Source organism: Carcharodon carcharias, chromosome 12, assembly GCF_017639515.1.
Source record: "Carcharodon carcharias isolate sCarCar2 chromosome 12, sCarCar2.pri, whole genome shotgun sequence".
Lineage (NCBI taxonomy): Eukaryota > Metazoa > Chordata > Chondrichthyes > Lamniformes > Lamnidae > Carcharodon > Carcharodon carcharias.
The window spans coordinates 136,679,230-136,699,111 of NC_054478.1; the positions used below are offsets into that span (position 1 = coordinate 136,679,230).

The window sequence follows — 19,882 nt, forward strand, 5'->3', positions numbered from 1 at the left end:
CGATTGGTGGGATAGTTTAAAATCCATCCCATTTGCAGGATGCAATATCAGCATTCCACCTGGTCTTGTGGGTTTCCGGCCCAATGAGTTAAGTTAAAATTGCAACAACTATGAACTAATTAACCAGAGTAAACTGGGTTTATATATCTTGACATACACCGCTTTTGATACCGGGTTCAGGCAAAGGAGAGAGATGGCGTGAGTTGTGAACTGGCCATAACTTGTTGGTCAATTTATGTCACTCCTTTGTTTTTTTTCTCATACTCCTAGCATCTTGCCCTTTGCCTCCATTTTTCTTTTGAGAATTTGCTGCTTTTGTACATTAAACTCGCTGCAGAAATTTAGAGCTGGTACTTAACATTATTTAAAGAATGTGAAAATGCAATGTCAGTCAACCCCCCGGGCTCAACAAAGGAACTGTTTAATCTGTTGAGTCTCTTTTCTGTATGTAGTAAATTGGTCGTCAAAGATTTAGAAAGTCTCTCTTTCTTTCTGCACTTGATTTGGCTCTAATCCACCCCGCTCTGATGCATCCTCCTTCACTGACGTTGCTGTTTCTTTCTCAATCTTTAAATCTTATTAGTTAAGGAGATATGATACACTGTTAACCTTATCATTCACCAAGGTCTCAGATGCCTCGTTGTGCCATACCGTTATCAGCTCGCATTTCCAGGGCATAATTATTTGTGGGCTGATGGAGGAAAAAGTGGAACTAATGGCACATTCTGTGAGGTGCCCTGCTGCAGTAAGATTTGGGGCACTCTATATTTTTTGCTTATTGAATTGCATTTGTATCCTGTTATCTCCTTTTGTTTTGCAACTCATTTTTATAAATAAGTAAATTGCACCAAAATGGTTAGCCTGCATGTGGTGACTTGCATGATTTCATTTTTGAGATAAAGGCAGATATTGGTGACTAACAAACATGTTTTTGTGTCAGTTGTTCGGAGTTGATTTTTAAACTTGAGTTTTGCTGATCCATATCCACCAGGAATAAAGACCCAATTCTCGTGGAAACCAACAAAAATGCTAGCAAGAGCTGGGCCTGGAGAAGATCCCATCCCAAGTCCTGGACATGAAAAATGTCTATTCTAACTCAAATTATCTCACACATGAGGAATGTGGTATATGAATTTCAGTGCCAGTATATTGCTGAGTACGTAGGCTGTACGTCCCAATGACCTCGGGTCGTATCAAAAAGCAAAATCCCTTCAGTTGTTCACAATAGGTGGAGTACAGACTGCAGTCAACTAACCCGTGCCTGCAAAACCCAGAACATAATCTCTAATGTTTGATGAGATTCCACGATTGGGCAACACTTGCTATCCAATCTCAAGTATGTTAAGAATTACATTAACATCCATTTAAGATTGAGTCAGGCTCGCAATGTGGCTCACTTACACTTGGAGAAGCTACATATATTCATATGCAGGGACCTGTCATTTGCAGGCAAAGGGAACATATCTGGATATTGCAATTTTTTGAATGAAACAAAAGGGTGGGGGACAATAGTTCCCTGGTGCATTCTCCATGGCAATGCCTTAACCAGTCAGTCAACTTGCCAACCAATCAGCACCCTTTTCTCATGTAGCATAAATTGTTGCTCCCTTTGAAATTTGGCATTCTTGTGTCTGTCCTGATACGTGCAAGATGAAAAGCTTCAACAGCATGCCTCTTTTCTCAGTAATAAATTCTGCACTTCAAAAATAATTTAATAATTAGTAAGGAACCAAATAGTGTTATACTTGTTTATGCTCAATTGAGAAAACTTGAAGCCTTGCTGATGAGGTTTCATTTTTGCTGCAGAATGCCAGTGGCTTTTGTATGAGATGCAATTCTGAAAAGCAGATTTGATAGGCAATATGAGTCCAGTTTAACCATGTTGATCTGTTCCATGCTCTTGTTTTACAGGCAGCGAAGCTCCGGCACCTCCCCACATTCCTCACCATTTCGTTGCTGCGTTTCAACTTTGATTTTGCTAAATGTGAGCGTTACAAGGAGACAGGACGCTACTCCTTTCCAGTCAGACTCAATTTGCGGCCCTTCTGTGAGCAGGTGGGTCACAATTTCTCCTTTACTTTTGACGAGTTCCAAGATTTTAAGTGCGGTTGACTCTCCTGATATCCAGTGTTTTACAACTGACATTTTATTTTCTGTTTGCCTAGGTAAATTGGTACAAAAGCAAGTTTTAGGTGGAAGGATGTCATTAATAAAATCCCAACATCCCCTGTGTGGTTCAGTGGTTTTATGCAGTGCATACCTGAGTGATTCTCCACTGCAACCCCACCTCCTGCCATTGGGTGTTTCAAGTTTGATTGATGCTCTGCGTTTGTTATCTGATTGCGGTCAGAACAGTATTAGAATCTCGACAGCTGGCCTCACTGTGTGAGAGTATCAGAATCTGGCCCTTTGAGGCTGGCATTCTGCTGGAATACTCGCATGAATAATGAACTCGATGATATAACATGAAGACTACCAGCATCTCCTGACTTTTTTTTCCCTTTTGGAGCTGATATATGGCTGAAATACTTAATCTCTTTCAGAAATCCCTGTTGTACAGCATGTTTTTTTTTTTCAGCCATTTCATCATTGCAGAAATGCTTTGGCCATGAGTATATGCCCAAGATCTTCCACGAGCAATATTGATATTGGTTGTTATGAGTATGTAGAAAACTCCAGCTATTTCCCCAGCCTGTGTAATAGGAAAAAACTGTGTAGCTGTGGAATGACTCAGATTTGTTTCCCTCAGAGGTTCACAAATTCAATGCAGCCTTGTGGAAGATCATGGGTGCGTACCTGTGACTGATGCATTTCCACAGTGACAATATGGCTCAAAAGAAAAACATGATGTGCAAAATAAATGTCTAGTAGGGATCTATCAAAAGGAATGAGTAAATATTACAGCCACATTGCTACTCCAAAAAGGGAAAAATCAAGAGACTATGGTAGCCTTCATATCATCAAGTTGAACTGCTCGTTATTCATGCAAATGTTCCAGTGGACCTGGGATCGGATTGTACACCTTGTTTGGCTGAAGAATGGAAGTAGGGCATGGCAAGTAGATATAACATTTTTTAAAAGTGAAAGGCTATTTGTTGCTGAAGCCTATTCACTTACTGGTGTAATACAATCATTAACTGCAACAGGGGCTTCCTGTGCTTCAGCTGTGTGTCACATCGTTGAAATGGCATGATTACACCTCCTCCTAGGTTAATTACTATCCCTATTTATGTTAATTCATATCCCTCTGTTAGAGTCTTCAATACTCACTGTTAAATCATTTAAAAATAGAATAGGAAATCAAAACCAGAAGGATGTTCAAGTTGATCTTTTTCTAGCTGATTTTTTTATGTGTGATGACTGCTGAGACTTTCATATTAAGCAGCAGATTAATGGTCCTACATCTCAGTGCAATTACTAATCTTTTAAAAGGTAATATTACTCCTATGAAAGAGGGGTGAATGCAGAGGATTTGCCTTAATAGGGTGCCTTATTGTCTCTTTTAGAAATGTTTCAAAGGTCTTGACAAACATTGAATTAGTTTGAAGTACAGTGAGAGTTAGCAGGTAAATAATGATGGCTGTTTTTCGTGCAGGAAGATACCACAAATTGAGATGAATGAGCAACATTTGGTTGTGTTGATTTTTTTTATTCATTTACGAGATGTGGATGTTGCTGACTAGGCCAGCATTTATTGCCTATCCCTAATTGCCCTTGAGAAGGTGGTGGGAAGCTGCCTTCTGGAATCACTGCAGTCCCTGTGGAGTAGCACCTACAGTGCTATTAGGGAGGGAGTTCCAGGATTTTGACCCATCAGAAGTGGAATGTTGTCCAGGACACTGGGAGAACTATCTTCTTATCTTTGAATAATTTTACAGAATCTTAAAGATCCACTTGTCCCCCTTTAATAAGCAGAATAAAATCTCAGTATAATATCTGAATTAAAGGTTTGATACCTCTGGTAACGCCAAGCAGTACACTGGAATACTTATGTTATGGCTTGGGACTTCAACCCACTGTCATTGACTCAGATAAGAATGGTACCATCTAAGGTATCCAACTGCACATATACCTTTAATATGTCGTATTCCCCATACAAGCTATTGCAAAATAAGTAGGGGACAGGGTACCTTATAAAATTTTGCTGTTGTGCACGGCCAGTATTTTCAGTGGGTCAATACCTATAATTTTAAAAAAAATGCATGCTATTCAACGTGGACCTGTGCAGTATCTTCCAGGCTGTCACGCACATGTGCAATTTATTCTGTTGATTTTGAGTTTTGCTGCACTCTTTTGCCTCAATCCCACTTTCTGTTCATAATGATGTTATTTCAGACAGGGTGAAAGGAAATATTCGGACTTCTTCTCTGTATGAAGAATGAACAAAACACAGATGGGTTGACCTGTTTATGTGCTACAGATTCTTTGTATCCAACTTGAATGCCATACCATCAAATCTCCTGTGGATCTTTGTCCTAAAAGTGTTTGCCGTTGATATCAGCAGAATAGTGCCGAGCTATAGGTTGTGACTCAACAGAAACTTTTTTTCGTTCTTATTAGGTAGCAGAATTTGATTTAAAAGTACAACCTTTCCCCCACTTCAAATTTCCTCTAAAGTTTTCCTCTGCTTACAATGGCAATTCAGTACAGTTAAAATTGCTATCCACTGGTGAGAGTATGCTTCTTTTAAGCAGCTGGTGATTTACTAATATCGTAATCAATGCTGCCAGTCAGGGTAGTGCAACCATTCATCACCCATCATCCCTTCTTGCGTTTGGAGCCTAATTTACTTGGCATGATCGCTGTGATGCAAATGTGAGACAAGATGCAACACCTTTTCTGTTTTCATAGAGTCAGCAGAATGCAGCATGGACAGAAACCATTTGGCCCATTATGCCTGTGCCAGCTCTTTGGTAGAACTATCCAACTAGTACCATTCCCCTGCATTTTCCCCCATTGCACTATAATATTTTTTCAAATATTTATCCACTCTCTTTTGAATGTTACAGAATGTACAATCCAACACCCATTCCAGATCACAACAACTTGGTGTGTAAAAAATGTTTCCTTAAGTTGCTTCTGATTCTTTTACCACTCACCTTAAATCTGTCCTCTGCTTATTGAGACTTCTACCACTAGAAACATTTTCTTCTTAATATAAAAGCAAATATGGTCTCCTCTACATTGGGGAGACCAAACACAGACTGGGTGACCGCTTTGCCCAGTCCGCAAGCATGACCCACGCAAGCTTGCCATTTCAACACCCCATCCTGCTCTCATGCCCACATGTCCGTCCTTGGCCTGCTGCAATGTTCCAGTGAAGCCCAACGCAAACTGGAGGAACAGCACCTCATCTTCCGATTAGGCACTTTACAGCCTTCCAGACTTAACATTAACTTCAGACCATGAACTCTGTCCTCTATCTTTACCCCCTTTTTAATCCTTTTTTCAATTTTAAAGTGTTTTATTTATTTTTATTCATTTATTTATTTTTTGAAATCCCTTTTTCCCCAACCGTCGCTCCCTCCCCCTCCCCCCACAGGGCTATCTGTCACTTGTTTTCATGTTGTTCTTTCACAGAGTGCTGACCCTGTTCAGCCATTAACACATTCTGCTTTCTTATCTTTATGCCACTATCAGGACCTCATTTAGTCTTCACCACCAGCGTTAACACTCCCTTTGTCTTGTGCCCATGACATCTTTGTCATTATCCCCTTAGCCCCCACCTATCGCTGACCTTCTATCTTGCTTCACCTGCTCCACCCCCCTTAAAGAGTATAAATTCCATCACATTTCTACTTCTCTTTAGCTCTGAAGAAGTGATATGGACTGTAAACGTTAACTCTGTTTCTCTCTTCGCAGATGCTGCCAGACCTGCTGAGTTTTTCCAGCGTTTTCTGTTTTTGTTTAACATTTTCTTCACGTTTATTAAAATTCCTTCATGGTTTTCAATATCCTTATCAAATCTCTGATCTAAGGAAAACAACCCCAGCTTCTGCAGTTTCCTGCATCAACCATGACCCCCGCCATCCCATAAATGAAGTTTCTCATCTCTCAAGAGTATTCTAGTAAATCTCTTTGGTATCTCATTCTTCATAAAGTGTGGTGTCCAGATTTGACATTAAGAATTGAGACTTAACTAATGTGTTATAAAGGGTTAGCTTCCTTGCTTTGGTACTCTATTCCTCAATTAATAAAACCATTGGTCCCATACAAAAATACAATACTGCAGATACTGGAAATCTGAAATAAAACAGAAAATGTTGGAATTAGTGAATAGATCTGGCAGCATCTATGAAGAGAGAAGCTAGGGTTAACGTTTCAGATTGATGAACCTTTTAACTAAATTATCACTTTAAATGTTTCCAATGCTGTATGACAGAGTCTTATAATATTTTTGTAAAATCTGATATTATGTTTGTCCATAGTGCAGATAGAGAAATTTCCATTGGAGCAGACTCATAACAGGACCATGAGCTTGTGAATGCTTGTGTCTGTGCAGCCACCTTGCTTGTCTATCTTTAAAATGGCAGGTTGTACAAGACAGGAAAATACTGCTCCACATTGACTAGTGAGAAACATTTCTGGTTGCGCAAACCTCATTTTAGGGTACAAATGCTCCAGGACTTGAGTACATAATTTAGGCTGACACTTCAAGGCAGCATTGAGAGAGCACTAGACTACCTGGAGTGCAGCCCGCCAGATGACATGTAAAACTGAGGTCTTTTCTGCCTAGTCAGCTTGGCATATCTGCAGAAGAACTGGGGAATTCTCCCTGTGCCACAGCCTTCATCTATTGCTTAACCATTGCTTTAAAAACAGGTCGATCATTGACCTAATTTATTGTTTGTGGGAATATTTCTGTTGTGTTTGAGCAAAAAGCAATGCTGACTGCATTTAATTAATATGTTGACTTTGAGTCACTTTGAGACATCCTGAGGGTGTGAAAAGCACCAAATAAATGCAAGTTCTTTGTTTCTAGGAAGGTCCTGATCATCCAGCGATTTGAAATGTCATTCATTGCAATATGGGAAAAGGACTGTTAGTTTATTTTAAATTATGACTTAAAATAGTGTAAAGTGTTGAATGTTGATCATATACCTCTGGAATTCCTTCCCTAACCCCTCTGCCTATCTGCATCACTCTCCTTTAAGACACTGCTTAAGACCTACCCCTTTGACTAAGCTTTTAGTCATCTGTTTTTAATATCTGCCTATGTGACCTGGTACCATATTTTCTCTGTGAAGTTTCTTGGGATATGTTATTACATAAAGATGCTATATAAATGCATGATGTTATCATAAAAACTTCTACAACCAGTGAAAATCTCTTCACCTTCCTTGTTTTGTCTCAGGATGAACTGCCAGATTCTGAATATGAGTATGAACTCTTTTCTGTAATCATCCACAAAGGAGGCTGTTATGGAGGCCATTACCATGCATACATCAAAGATATTGACCAGCTGGGCACCTGGTTCTCTCTAGTGAGTCAATTACTATAAAACATATTATTGCTCTTGAGATACTTAATAATACTAGTTAACGTCTCTGACCCTTTATTTAAAATTAAGATGTTTATCCCAAGATGTGATTGTCTGCGTTATAGTTGTTTTGATTAGAATTGATATTTAAAAAAGTGGATAGCTTATAACATTTCTTGAATATGTTGCAATATTGTCATTGTGCTGCTACCTATCTGTGTGGCCTATACAGCAGTTTGTCTGTAGCAGTACAAATTACGTACTCCAGCCATCTGTGATAATGTCTTCTAGTTGGCTGAAACTTTTAAATGAAAATATGTTAATAAGTTCCAATAGAAAAGAGGATTCCAAAAATAATTGAGCCCATGTCCTCAGATCAGTAGTTAAAGGGGGTCAAAGATTTTGTTCCAATTCATAGGAACAGTCATCAATTGAGCCTGTCTTTCTATTCGTTTAGAGGATTGCTGGTCTGTACCTCAGTGCCATTTACCCAGCTTTGCTCCATATTTCTTGATACCCTTCCCCCTCCTTCAGGGACCATGCCTTAAGAAAGCATGAACAAACATGGATTTCCATTGGATTGGTCCAATGATTATGCTTCACAAAAGTACTACAGTGGTTTGCCATTGCCCTCTGCAATATGGCTGACCAGGCAACTCTCTCGCTGTTACTACCTGCCATCATATTGGAAGCATTTACAGGATGATAATTAACCTGTTTGGCCACATAATGAATGCAACTTCCACAGCCACCATGTCCCGAATTGGGACTTGAACCTGGAGCTACTGGCCCAGAGTGAGGGATGCCACAAAACCTCCTCCCTTGATAGCCTTACCTAACAAAAATCAATTGATCTTAATCTTGATCATTTTAATTTACACCAGATCCCACAGTCTTTTGGGGGAGACCTCTAGAATTACATTGTCCTTTGTATGATAAAGGGCTTCCTGATTTCACTCCTAATGGACATCGCTTGTGTTTTAAGATTATCCTCTTTATTCAGGATTTGCCCACCAGAAATAATTTCTCTATATCTGCTTTAGAAAATCCTGTTATTATTTTAAATTAGATCACCTGTCAACTTTATAAATTTGGAGGAATACAAATCAAGCCTAGGCTCTTTCTCCTCATAATTGAACCCTTTAAGCCTGGTACCTTCCGGTGATTCTGCACTGTACCTACTCTGAGGCTAGAATATAATTTCATGAGGTGCTGTGCCCAAAACTGAATTCAGTACTTCAGATGACCAAGGCTATATGCAACTGAAGCATAACTTCCTCGCTTTTGTATTCCAATCCCCTTGAGATAGAGGCATTAGCCTTTTAGATTAGTTTTTGTATCCGTGAACTAGTTTTTAAATGTCTTTTGTAGATAAGCTGTTAAATCCCTTTGCTTCTCCATAGCTTCTATCCTTCTACTGTTCAGAAAATATCCTAATTTGCCATTCTCTGATCCAAAGTGGATGACTGCATAATGATTCATGTTGGACTCCAAATATAATTGTTTCATCCACGCTGTTTATGGCCTTTTGCAACTTCTTGCTCCCATCTACACAATTTATTATGCCTCCTAACTTAGTGTAATTTGAAATTTAGGGAGGCCGTTCCCTATTCGTTCATCTGTCTTAATATATGTGATGAAAAGGTGAATATCCAATGCCCCGGTAACCCAAATGGGAAACACCATTTCTCACATCCTGCCAATCAGAGAACATTCCCTTTTCACAGAATCACACTGCAGAAGAGGCCCTTTGGCCCATCGAGGCTGCACCGACATGTGAGAAACATCTAACCTACCTACCTATTCCCATTTCCCAGCCCTTGGCCCATAGCCTTGAATGTTATGACGTGCCAAGTGCTCACCCAGGTACTTCTGAAAGGATGTGAGGCAACTGGCTTTCACCACCCTCCCAGGCAGCGCATTCCAGACCGTCACCACCCTCTGGGTAAAAAAGTTTTTCCTCACATCCCCCCCAAACCTCCTGCCCCTCATCTTGAACTTGTGTCTCCTCGTGACTGACCCTTCAACTAAGGGGAACAGCTGCTCCCTATCCACCCTGTCCATGCCCCTCATAATCTTGTACACCTCGATCAGGTCGCCCCTCAGTCTTCTCTCCTCCAATGAAAACAACCCAAGTCCATCCAACCTCTCTTCATAACTTAAATGTTTCATCCCAGGCAACATCCTGGTGAACCTCCCCTGCACCCCCTCCAGTGCAATCACATCCTTCCTATAATGTGGCGACCAGAACTGCACACAGTACTCCAGCTGTGGCCTCACCAAGGTTCTAAACAACTCCAACATGACCTCCTTACTTTTGTAATCTATGCCTCAATTGATAAAGGCAGGTGTCCCATATGCTTTTTTCACCACCCACTAACATGCGCCTCCGCCTTCAGAGATCTATGGACACATACACCAAGGTCCCTTTGTTCCTCAAAACTTCCTAGTGCCATGTCGTTCATTGAATACTTCTTTGTCAAATTACTTCTTCCAACGTGTATCACCTCACATTTTTCAGGGTTAAATTCCATCTGCCACTTATCTGCCCATTTGACCATCCTGTCTATATCTTCAAGACATTCAACCTCACTGTCAACCACCTGGCCAGTCTTTGTGTCATCCGCAAACTTACTAATCCTACCTCCCACATAGTCAACTATGTCGTTTATATAAATGATAAATAATAGGGGACCCAGCACAGATCCCTGTGGTACGCCACTGGACACTGGCTTCCAATCACTAAAGCAGCCTTCTGTCATCACCCTCTGTCTCGTACAACTAAGCCAATTTTGAATCCACCTTATCAAATTACCCTGTATCCCATGTGTATTTGCCTTTAAAAGTCTCCCGTGTGGGACCTTTTCTTCCTACTCTCTGTCTTCTACCTCCCAAACAATTACTGACTCTCATCATAAGATTACTTCCAATTCCGTACACTTTCATTTTTGCTAATCTTATGTGAAGCCTTTTCAAATGTCTTCTGGACGTCCATACAGACAGCATTTATAGTCACTCCCCTATCCACCCTGCTTGTGACTACATTCAGCTAAATCAGACATGACCTAGACTTTGCCAATCCAAGACTCTCTTCGATTAGTTCATACCTATCTAAGTGCTCAAACATTGAGTCTGATTTTAATTCTGTGAACGAATTAGTTTTGTGAAAGTTCAAATCTTGCATTCTTTCTCTCATAAATTCCATTAACTTCTCCAAAACTGATGTTAAACTGACAGGATCACAGTTCCCTGATTTCTCTTTCCCTTACTACTTTAAATTATAGCCTGGCATTCAAAATGTTTCAATCCAAAGGCATAATTTTTGAATCTAGAGAGCCTTAGATACATCGGTTACAATTTTCCAATGATCTCCTCAGCCATTTATTTTGATAAACTTGCTTCAATTATTTTCCAATAGTTCACATTAAACCCGGGTAAGGTGCTTGTGTGTATTTGGCACTTGCAGCAATGATATGGCTTTCTTTTCAGGATGAAGAGAATGTGGTGATCAACTCAACAAAAGATCCAACAAATGTAGACAACCTGCTGGAATTGGGAGATCCCCTAGAAATCCTGAGAACTATTCTAGGCCAGGTATTGTATTAGACATGGGTACCCAGCATATACATCACAGCTGCTCACATCCTGCTGCACTGTGCACCTCTTAATTAGTAGACCTATTAAAATAATGATCCAAGACATGGCCATGCAAGAACATATAGACTGTAAAATAAAATGTCAAATTTTGTTTGATAACTTTCCTGTTAACTATGTAAAAGGTACTCTATAAAGGTAAGTTGTTGTACGTAACCCCTCTGTAGTTTTCTTCAACAGGTTAAATAGGTTAGTTAGATTACCTGATTGTGCAAAGATTGGAAAGAGTGAGCTTGATTGGTTGAATGGCTTTCTTTTCTTTAGTGTTTTTACTAGTTTATCTCCTTGATCTTGTATTGTACCAAATGTACATTGTGTGACAATTTGCTAGAATTGGAGATGTACTCCACCAGGACAAACTCATTATTCTTGGCGATTTCAATACCCGAGTGGGCACAGATAAGTGGAGAAGAGCATGAGGACACCACAGTATTGACAGTAAACACCAATGGCCAGCTCCTCTCTAAGTGCAGTGAGTTTGACCTAACCATCACAAATGCAAAAGTCTTCCAGAAAGCAGACAAACTGAAAACCCCAGACCCGAGCATTGGCACAACATACATGTTGGATTACATTATTGTACGACAGACCAATCTCAAGGACATGAGCTCCACCCGCTCCCTTAGAGATGCAGAATGCTGGTGCGACCATCGGCTTCTCAGGAGTATTGTATCTTTGAAGACAAAACCTAAAGCTTTTGGCTCAGTGTCAAGCCACAAAGGAAGCTTAATATACTGTTCTTAAAGATATAGTCGAATTACAAGAACTGGAGCACAAACCAGCCACAGGAATTGCTGATTTCCCAGAGGACAATATTGTCATTGAAAATTCTTGGAAGAATTTAATGGATGATACTTGTAGCACGGCATCTCAGGTCCTAGGATTTGTTAAATGGAAGCACCAAGACTGGTTCGACAACAACACCCAAGACATAGGCAAGCATCTAGGTGCTCACAGGTCTTACACATCTGACAAGAAATCACCAACAAGGAATGCCAATTAGAAGATTACCATCTGCTGAGAGGATGGGTGTTCAGCAATCAGCTCCTAACAAGTAAGCATGTGATTCTCTTTTATTGGGCAGAGCTGTTTAGCAATCTTCTAAACCAACAACCCAAGGTGTGCAATAATACCATTGAGTCACTTCCACAGCACCACACTCTGGAAGAGTTTGCTCTAGATCCTTCTCAAGTGGAAGTCACAAAGGCCATAAAGCAGCATTCTCTGGGCAAGTCGCCAGGAGCTGATGGCTTGCAAACTGGATCCCAATATATGGGGAAAAAGCAACCTTGGACAGACCCAAATGGAGGAGTCTCAGTTATCAAGTGATTTTGCTATTTAATTTGAGGAAAGCAGATTCAACTGCCCTCAGGACAATGAGTATGGCGCAAAGTCGATGCCTCCATCTACCCCTCCTACACTGACTTCGTATGCAGTATTTGTAATCGGTTATGCAAATCGAGACTTGGCCTAATGTTGCATATGAGATGACATCAACCTAGACTGTAAACCAGTCTTTTTTCTTTGCTGAACACTCATCCATCGAAGCAATTGAGTAGCAGTTTGCTTTTGTAGTCATTATTAGGTGCTTCAAAAATACTAATACCTTTTTATAAGAGTTAACTGGTAACTGGAGTAGTTAGTGTCATTGACGCATCTTGTTCTGTACCCATAGTGAGTGCACTGCTGGTGTCTGAGCTCCAGCAGCTTGATACCTTCCTTCTCCAGCAGGAGTCCTGGTAATTAGGGCAGCTAGGATTAATTTGCTGGTGCTGTTCTTGCTGCCTTAATAATGTGCTAAAATGAAGGATGGTACTTTTGAGATATCTTGCCTTTTTGTAATCTTTTCTCCTGTCTGTTCATATTGAGATGGGACCTGATGGCATACTGGTGGATCAGCTGGGCCAGAAATTGTTGGAGAAAGTTGGTGTTGCATGGAACAAAAGATACCGCAAGCAACATGGCTCTTTAAGGAAGGTAGGGGACTGCACTTTGTGAATAGAATAGGCATAAAAGAATTGCAAGTGTATTGGCTCAACCAAGGAAATGGGCACAGACAATAATTACAGCCATGATTTTCTTGTCTACTACAATATCTACAAGTTGACTGTTTGAGGTCTATAGGTCGTGGTGAGGTTCTTTCCCAAAATGGAATGGCATTATTATGATTATATGTTTTTATTTGTGGCATGTGCTGAAGACATTGGCTTTGATCTTCCCATTGTTTATCCCACATCTATTATTAACTGTCTTTCAACATATGCAATTGAGTGGTTGAGAGAGATAGTGGAGAGGTGTTGAAAGAGCATATTGTGATTTACAGTTAATTTCAACCTAGGAATTAACTTTAATATAAATGTAAAGCAGCATTGTAGTATGTGTTTGTGACTGCCTTTGTGGAGACAATTGAGTTTGCCTGGAATATTATATCTCGAGATCCAATCCTGTAGACATCTGAGAGATCTGAGCGGAATTTAGTTCCTTGCCCTTGAAGCGTCCCCCCAATGGTTGATGAACAGATGGGAGCCCCATGCCTCTTCTGCCAGGGAGGCCCAATGCTATTTAAGGGCAATGAGGCACTTAGCTAGCCAGCATCAGGCTTCCCACATGATGAAGGCGCCGGTAGGGTGAAAGTTGCGCCCCAAAAGCTGCTGGCCATTGACAGCAGAGCCACCTGGAGTGGGTAGCCACTGCTGGCAGCGCTCTGAGGCCTTCACTAGGGATCATCACTGGATCCCTGAAGACAGGTGAGTGGGATGGGATGAGTGTTGTGGGAAGGGGTATCGCTGGCCAGAGTGTGGGAAGGGGTATTGAATGCAAGGCCAGGAGTGGCTTTCAGCAGTCCCCTGCCTCCCCCCTTACAGTGCTGAATCCCTCGATCAGGCCCTGAGTGCCTTGAACAAGGGATTCTTGCCACAAGACCAACAGGGTTTGCTGGGTGGCCTTCAGGAGGCATAGGAGACCCATCTGAGTCCCGTTAAATTCCTGAGCCCTCTCTAGATCCCGGTGGACTCGGATAATTGGCTTTAAGTGGCTCGTTAGTAAACCTAAGTGACATCCGGTCCCCCAATAAATTAGGAACAGTTTTCCCAATGCTGGGAATTGGATGCGGGTACTGCTGTCCGTTTATCCCAGGCGCCACCTGCCATCATGCCTGCTCCAGTCCCTGGTGTCCAAGATAGAAGGTAATTCTAATTGTCATTATTTATTGTTCCAGAATGTGAAAGAGAGGTGACATTTAAGTTGTATGTTCTATTGGTATTCACTCCATTCAATTAAGGAAAGGATGCTGGAGCACTTAAGTGGAAAGTAACATCAAATACAGTAACACAAGTAAAACACTTTATGTGAAGTAACTTAGCTTGAAGTTGTAACAACTGTAATTGAAGAAAGGTTGCCTTGGTTGGACTTAAACCCAATGATCTAGATAAAAATATCAGTCTTGTCATTCAGCTGCCAGGTCTGCTAAATCCTAATGTTGCTCTGTGGTTGTCCTAGAGTTCTATTGTAATCTCCCCTCTTTTATTTCAGTTTCTGGAGAGTCATCCTGATGTGTTTCTGCTAAAGGCAGATGGAACACGGGTTGCTGTAAAACAGACTGATCGTGGTTGCCCAGGGCAACAGCCCAATACATCCAAAGCCAAGACAGGAGCCAAAGCACAGACAGGAAATTGCAAAGCAAGCATTGCACATGCCTATGAGACAGAAGAAAGACAACCTAGGACACCTGATTCTGAAGTACACTGGTTTGATTTTGATGATTCCCAAGTGCGACCTATCCAGGAGAAGGACATTGAGAAGCAGTTTCAGGGCAAGGAGTGTGCCTACATGCTGTTTTATAGAAAATCTCAACTACAGCGACCAGCAGAGGGTACAGTATATTTTAGAAAGGACTTCAAAATAAAACTCTTGGCCCCCATTGGTCCTCAGTAACTACCAGCCCAACTCCAACAAATCCTTGAACATGCCCATCTTCCCAGAATTCCATGTTTGACTCCCTCCAATCAGGTGTTTTCCCCCCACCAACCGCCTGCTGCCACAGAATAGAAATGACCCTTCTCACAGTCACAAATAATATCCTGTATGACTGTGACAAAAGTAAACCATCCCTTGTCGCCCTGTCCACAGCCATTGACATGGTTGATGACACCATCCTCCTCTAATGCCTCTTCATTGTTGTCCAGCTGGGCGACTGCACTCGCCTGGTTCCATTCTTTATAACCAGTTGTAGCCAGCGAATCACCTACAATGGCTTTTCTTCCTGCTCCCTCTAGTGCTTCCCAAGAATCTATCCTTGGTTCCTTCCTATTTCTCAGCAACAAGCTGCATCATGCTGTGCCATCCAAAAACAGGCATCAGTCTCACTTGTATGCTGATGACACATAATTCTACCTCACCACTGCCATTCTTTTGACACCTCCATTCTCTCTAAATTGTCACACTGCTTGCCCAACATCCAGCATTGAGTGAGAATGGCCCCTGCCACAAACTGTGATCCTTAGCCCCCAACTCCATCCCCTCCCCTGGCAACTGTCTGAGGCTGAACCAACGTGTTGACAGAAACAAAAATACCTGGAAAAACTCAGCAGGTCTGACAGCATCTGCGGAAAGGAATACAGTTAACGTTTCGAGTCCGAATGACTCTTCATCAGAACTCGAAGAGTCATTCGGACTCAACGTTAACTGTATTCCTCTCCGCAGATGCTGTCAGAACTGCTGAGTTTTTCCAGGTATTTTTGTTTTTGTTTAGATTTCCAGCATCTGCAGTATTTTGCTTTTATCAGAGTGTTGATAGCCTTGGTGTCATATTTGATCTTGAGACAAGCTTCTGGCCATATACCTGCGCCATCACGAAGGCCCCTTATTTCCACTTCTGTAACATTGCCCAACTCTGCCCCTGCCTCAGTTCATCTGTTGGTGACCCCACATTCATTCATACTATTGTTACCTCTAGACTTGACTATCTGATTGCACTCCTGAGCGGCCTCCTACTTTCTACTCGCTGGAAACTTGAGTCCATCCAAAACTCTACTGCTTGTATCCCAACTCGCAATAAGTCCTGTTAACTTATCATCCCAGATGGGTCTCTGCAGTTATCTAATCCTCAGTGATATCTTGCTGAATTTATTTTTATCTGAAAATATACCATTGGCTTCCATTCATTAATGTGCTGTATGTGATTGATCACAGCCCTGTCTGTTAATTGAGAATATGTTCTTTAAAGAGGCAATTATTAATGAAATGATATTGCATTTGATACTTCCAATTAATATTTGAAACTAAAAATAAAAATGATATTCTGACACTTCTGCACTGCAGCAGGCATAGTGTCTGCTGATTGTCATAGGCCTCTGAATGCCAGCACAATATTGCCAAATCCATCAACAGGTGGGCAGAATTGCAACATCAATAAAGCTTTATTTACCATCACTTCTGAGAAGTTAGAATTAAAAAAAAGAAAGCTGAGGGGTGACCTAATGGAGGTCATTATAATTATGAAAGGCTTTAATAAAATAGATTCAGAGTGAATGTTTCTTCTTGTGGGAAAGAGCATGACTAGAGGCCACCAAATAAGTTAGTCACTAAGAAATCCAAAAAGGATTTCAGAAGAAACCTCTTTGCCTAAATGATATAGGACTCAGTACCACAAGGAGTCATAGAGTAATAGAGGTCCACAGCACAGTAAAGGGCCCTTCGGCCCATCGAGTCTGCTGGTCAAACAAGTACCTAACTATTTTAATCCCATTTTCCAGCACTAGGCCCATAGCCTTGTTTGCCGTGGCGTCGCAAGTGCACATCCAAATATTTTTTAAACGTTATGAGGGTTTCTGCCTGCACCACCCTTTCAGGCAGTGTGCTCCAGATTCCCACCATATCTGGGTGAAAAAATTCTTCCTCTCATCCCCTCTAAACCTCCTGCCTCTTACCTTAAATCTATGTCCCCTGGTTATTGATCCCTCCACTAAGGGGAAAAGTTCCTTCCTGTCTACCCTATCTATGCCTCTCATAATTTTATACACCTCAATCATGTCCTCGCTCAATCTCCTCTGCTCCGGGGAAAATGACCCAGTCTATCCAATCTCTCCTCATAACTAAAACTCTCCAGCCCAGGCAACAATTGGTAAATCTCCTCTGCACTCTCTCTAGTGCAATCACATCCTTCCTGTAATGCGGCTTGCAGAACTGCACGCAATACTCTAGCTGTGGCCTAACCAGCGTTTTATACAGTTCCAGCATAACTTCCCTGCTCTTATATTCTATGCCTTGGCTAATTCTATGCCTCAACTAATAAAGGCAAGTATCCCATATGCCTTCTTAACCACCTTATCTACCTGTCCCACTACCTTAAGGGACCGGTGGACGTACACACCAAGGTCCCTCTGATCCTCGGTTTTTCCCAGGGTCCTACCATACATCGTGTATTCCCGTGCCTTGTTTGTCCTGCCCGTGCATAACCTCACACTTATCCAGTTGAAGTGAATAGTATAGATGCATTTAAGGGGAAGCCAGACAAGCATATGAGGGAGAAGGAAATAGATGGCATGATGGTAGAGTTGGATGAGAGAAAATGGGAGGAAGTTTGAAGCATAAACACCGGCATGGACTGGTTGGTCCGAAAGGCCTGTTTCTTTGCCATATATCCTCTGCAGTCCTTTGTAAATCCACACAGCTTTATGGGGATTGTAGTTGAGACGGAGAGCGTTGCATCTTTTTAAAGGAGGAATAGATAAGCATCTGAAACAGAGGAAGGTGCGATGCAATGGGTTTAAGGGAGAAATGGTGTAGTAGAATTGCTTCTTACTACTTCATAGATGCTAAATGTTGTTCATTTGTGCTATAAATGTATAGTTGCAACGGCTATGCAAAAGCAAATGCCCTGTTGATGTGTTGATGATCTGTGGTGATTGAAACTTTTGTTCCCCAAGTAAAACATTAAGTTTGTTTTATTTTTATATGTTCCCATAGCCCGAGGAAACTCAAGGTACAAAGTACCTCCCGACTTGCTGGAAGAGATAGCTAACCTGGATGCCAGTCTTCAAAAGCAAAGGTAATCTCTGGCGTAAATATGAATTAGAGTTGCATTCTAAGGGGTGTTTGCTTGGAATCAAAATGCAAGTTTTTTTTATTGATCCTTTTATGTTGGAGACAACAACCAATCAAGTGACTTAACTCAAAACCTGCATTCAAGAACAGCAAATACCGAGTTGTATAGTAAGGACGAGTAGCAAAGAGCAAAATAGGAATACCAACAGTGAGGGAGGAATCCATGGCCTCACATGCCAATCAGCACTGAATGAAGGGCAGCCATGTTTATTGAACACTCACCCACCAAGTATTGGTTTAAGTAAGCCTAAACTTCACAGGGTCAGAAGAGAACATATTAATTCCATAATATAAAATGGATTCAAATCCCCAAGTTCCAGAAGCAAGAGAACAGTTTGCTCCAGTGAACTTTTTAAATTATTAGTGAGGCAAGTTAATGTTCGTGGATTCAAGTTAATTTCAAATGTCACATTGATCATTTGGCCTAATCGTAGTTAAAAACCCTTGAAATTAGCAAAACGCTTACAGATTTATCCAGTGATGCAGACCACTGTCCTCTTACCTTTTACCATAAGCTTAGTAATTGTAACGGTTCACGTAACTTCTATAAAGCTAATCTTTCTACCAGTAAATTTTGTTACATAAAATTAGACCAATGTGCCAAAACAGCTTATAATTTGTACTATATTAGAATTTAAAAATATGTTTTTTGATTTCCATCTAAGAATACACTTGCAGCCCTCAAAGGTATAAACAAATTGAAGTGACTGTGTGAGTAATGCTGTCAGCTGGCTGAGTTCCTAGCAACACAGTCTAATAGCTTCCATTGAAATAGTCTGCATTTGTTTTTTTCTTCAAGGTGAGCTTCATAACATTCAGACTGAAACATAGTGCTGAATTTTTCCATGGGCCTCAGAAACCCAACGTGAGGAGCATTTGTGGGTTCCCTGCCCAAGCATCTTGGCAGACCACCTGCCAGCGCAAGTTTATAGGGAGGGTCACTTCCACTTTCACCATCCAATTAAGGACGGTGGGTGGAACAGGGATGTCAGAGGGCTAATGGGAGGGCCTGAAAAAATGGTTGGCTGGTAGCCCTACCTGAAGAGATGAATGCTGCTGAGCAAGAGGGAGATCTAGGGTGCACCTCAAATTGGAGGCACTCACAAAAGGGAGCAATAGGAAAACAAGGGTCAGAACTACAAGGATGATTCCTCCAAAAGGATGAATTCCTCTTTGATTGCATCCCTTTGTACCTTGCGACTCCCTGATGCCAGCATTTGCAGCAGCCTCTGGTGGCCTTTGACCTTCTGCCAAGAAGCTGCCTCTGAAGCATTGCCAGGCTCCTGACACAGTGAAGGACCCATGCAACACTGTCAAAGCTTGCATTACTCTTATCACTTAATTGCAATCATTTGCATCAATTAATTAAGTCCTTAATTGCCTTGATTGCCTGCCCACCTCCGTGGAGTGCAGGTTCCAGTGGCACCCTGCCCCAGGACACTTGCCTGGAGGTGGACCACATCAGAGCCATCCTGACAGGGTTTTCTACTTTCCCAACACCCCATCCCTCCAAACCTGCCTCCACAGGGCACAGGGCTGGGAAAATACCCTCTCCCACTGCCCAGCATTGATTCTGCAGCATAATTTCTCCAAGTTATAGAGTTATAAGGCAATAAAAATGTTGTGGCTCACTAGAAAATTCTC

The 19,882-nt window shown here is 41.4% G+C and overlaps 1 protein-coding gene across 2 annotated transcripts in view; it reads left to right on the forward strand.

The window, feature by feature from the left end:
- usp40 (ubiquitin specific peptidase 40) overlaps positions 1-19,882 on the forward strand; it is a 149,338-nt gene that overhangs the window by 54,911 nt on the left and 74,545 nt on the right. For both annotated transcript variants that reach the window (XM_041200781.1, XM_041200780.1), the window contains exons 7-12: positions 1,912-2,055; positions 7,355-7,483; positions 10,970-11,074; positions 13,004-13,111; positions 14,666-15,005; positions 18,101-18,182. In XM_041200781.1, the coding sequence (XP_041056715.1) occupies positions 1,912-2,055; positions 7,355-7,483; positions 10,970-11,074; positions 13,004-13,111; positions 14,666-15,005; positions 18,101-18,182 (908 nt within the window). The remainder of the gene's footprint in view (positions 1-1,911; positions 2,056-7,354; positions 7,484-10,969; positions 11,075-13,003; positions 13,112-14,665; positions 15,006-18,100; positions 18,183-19,882) is intronic.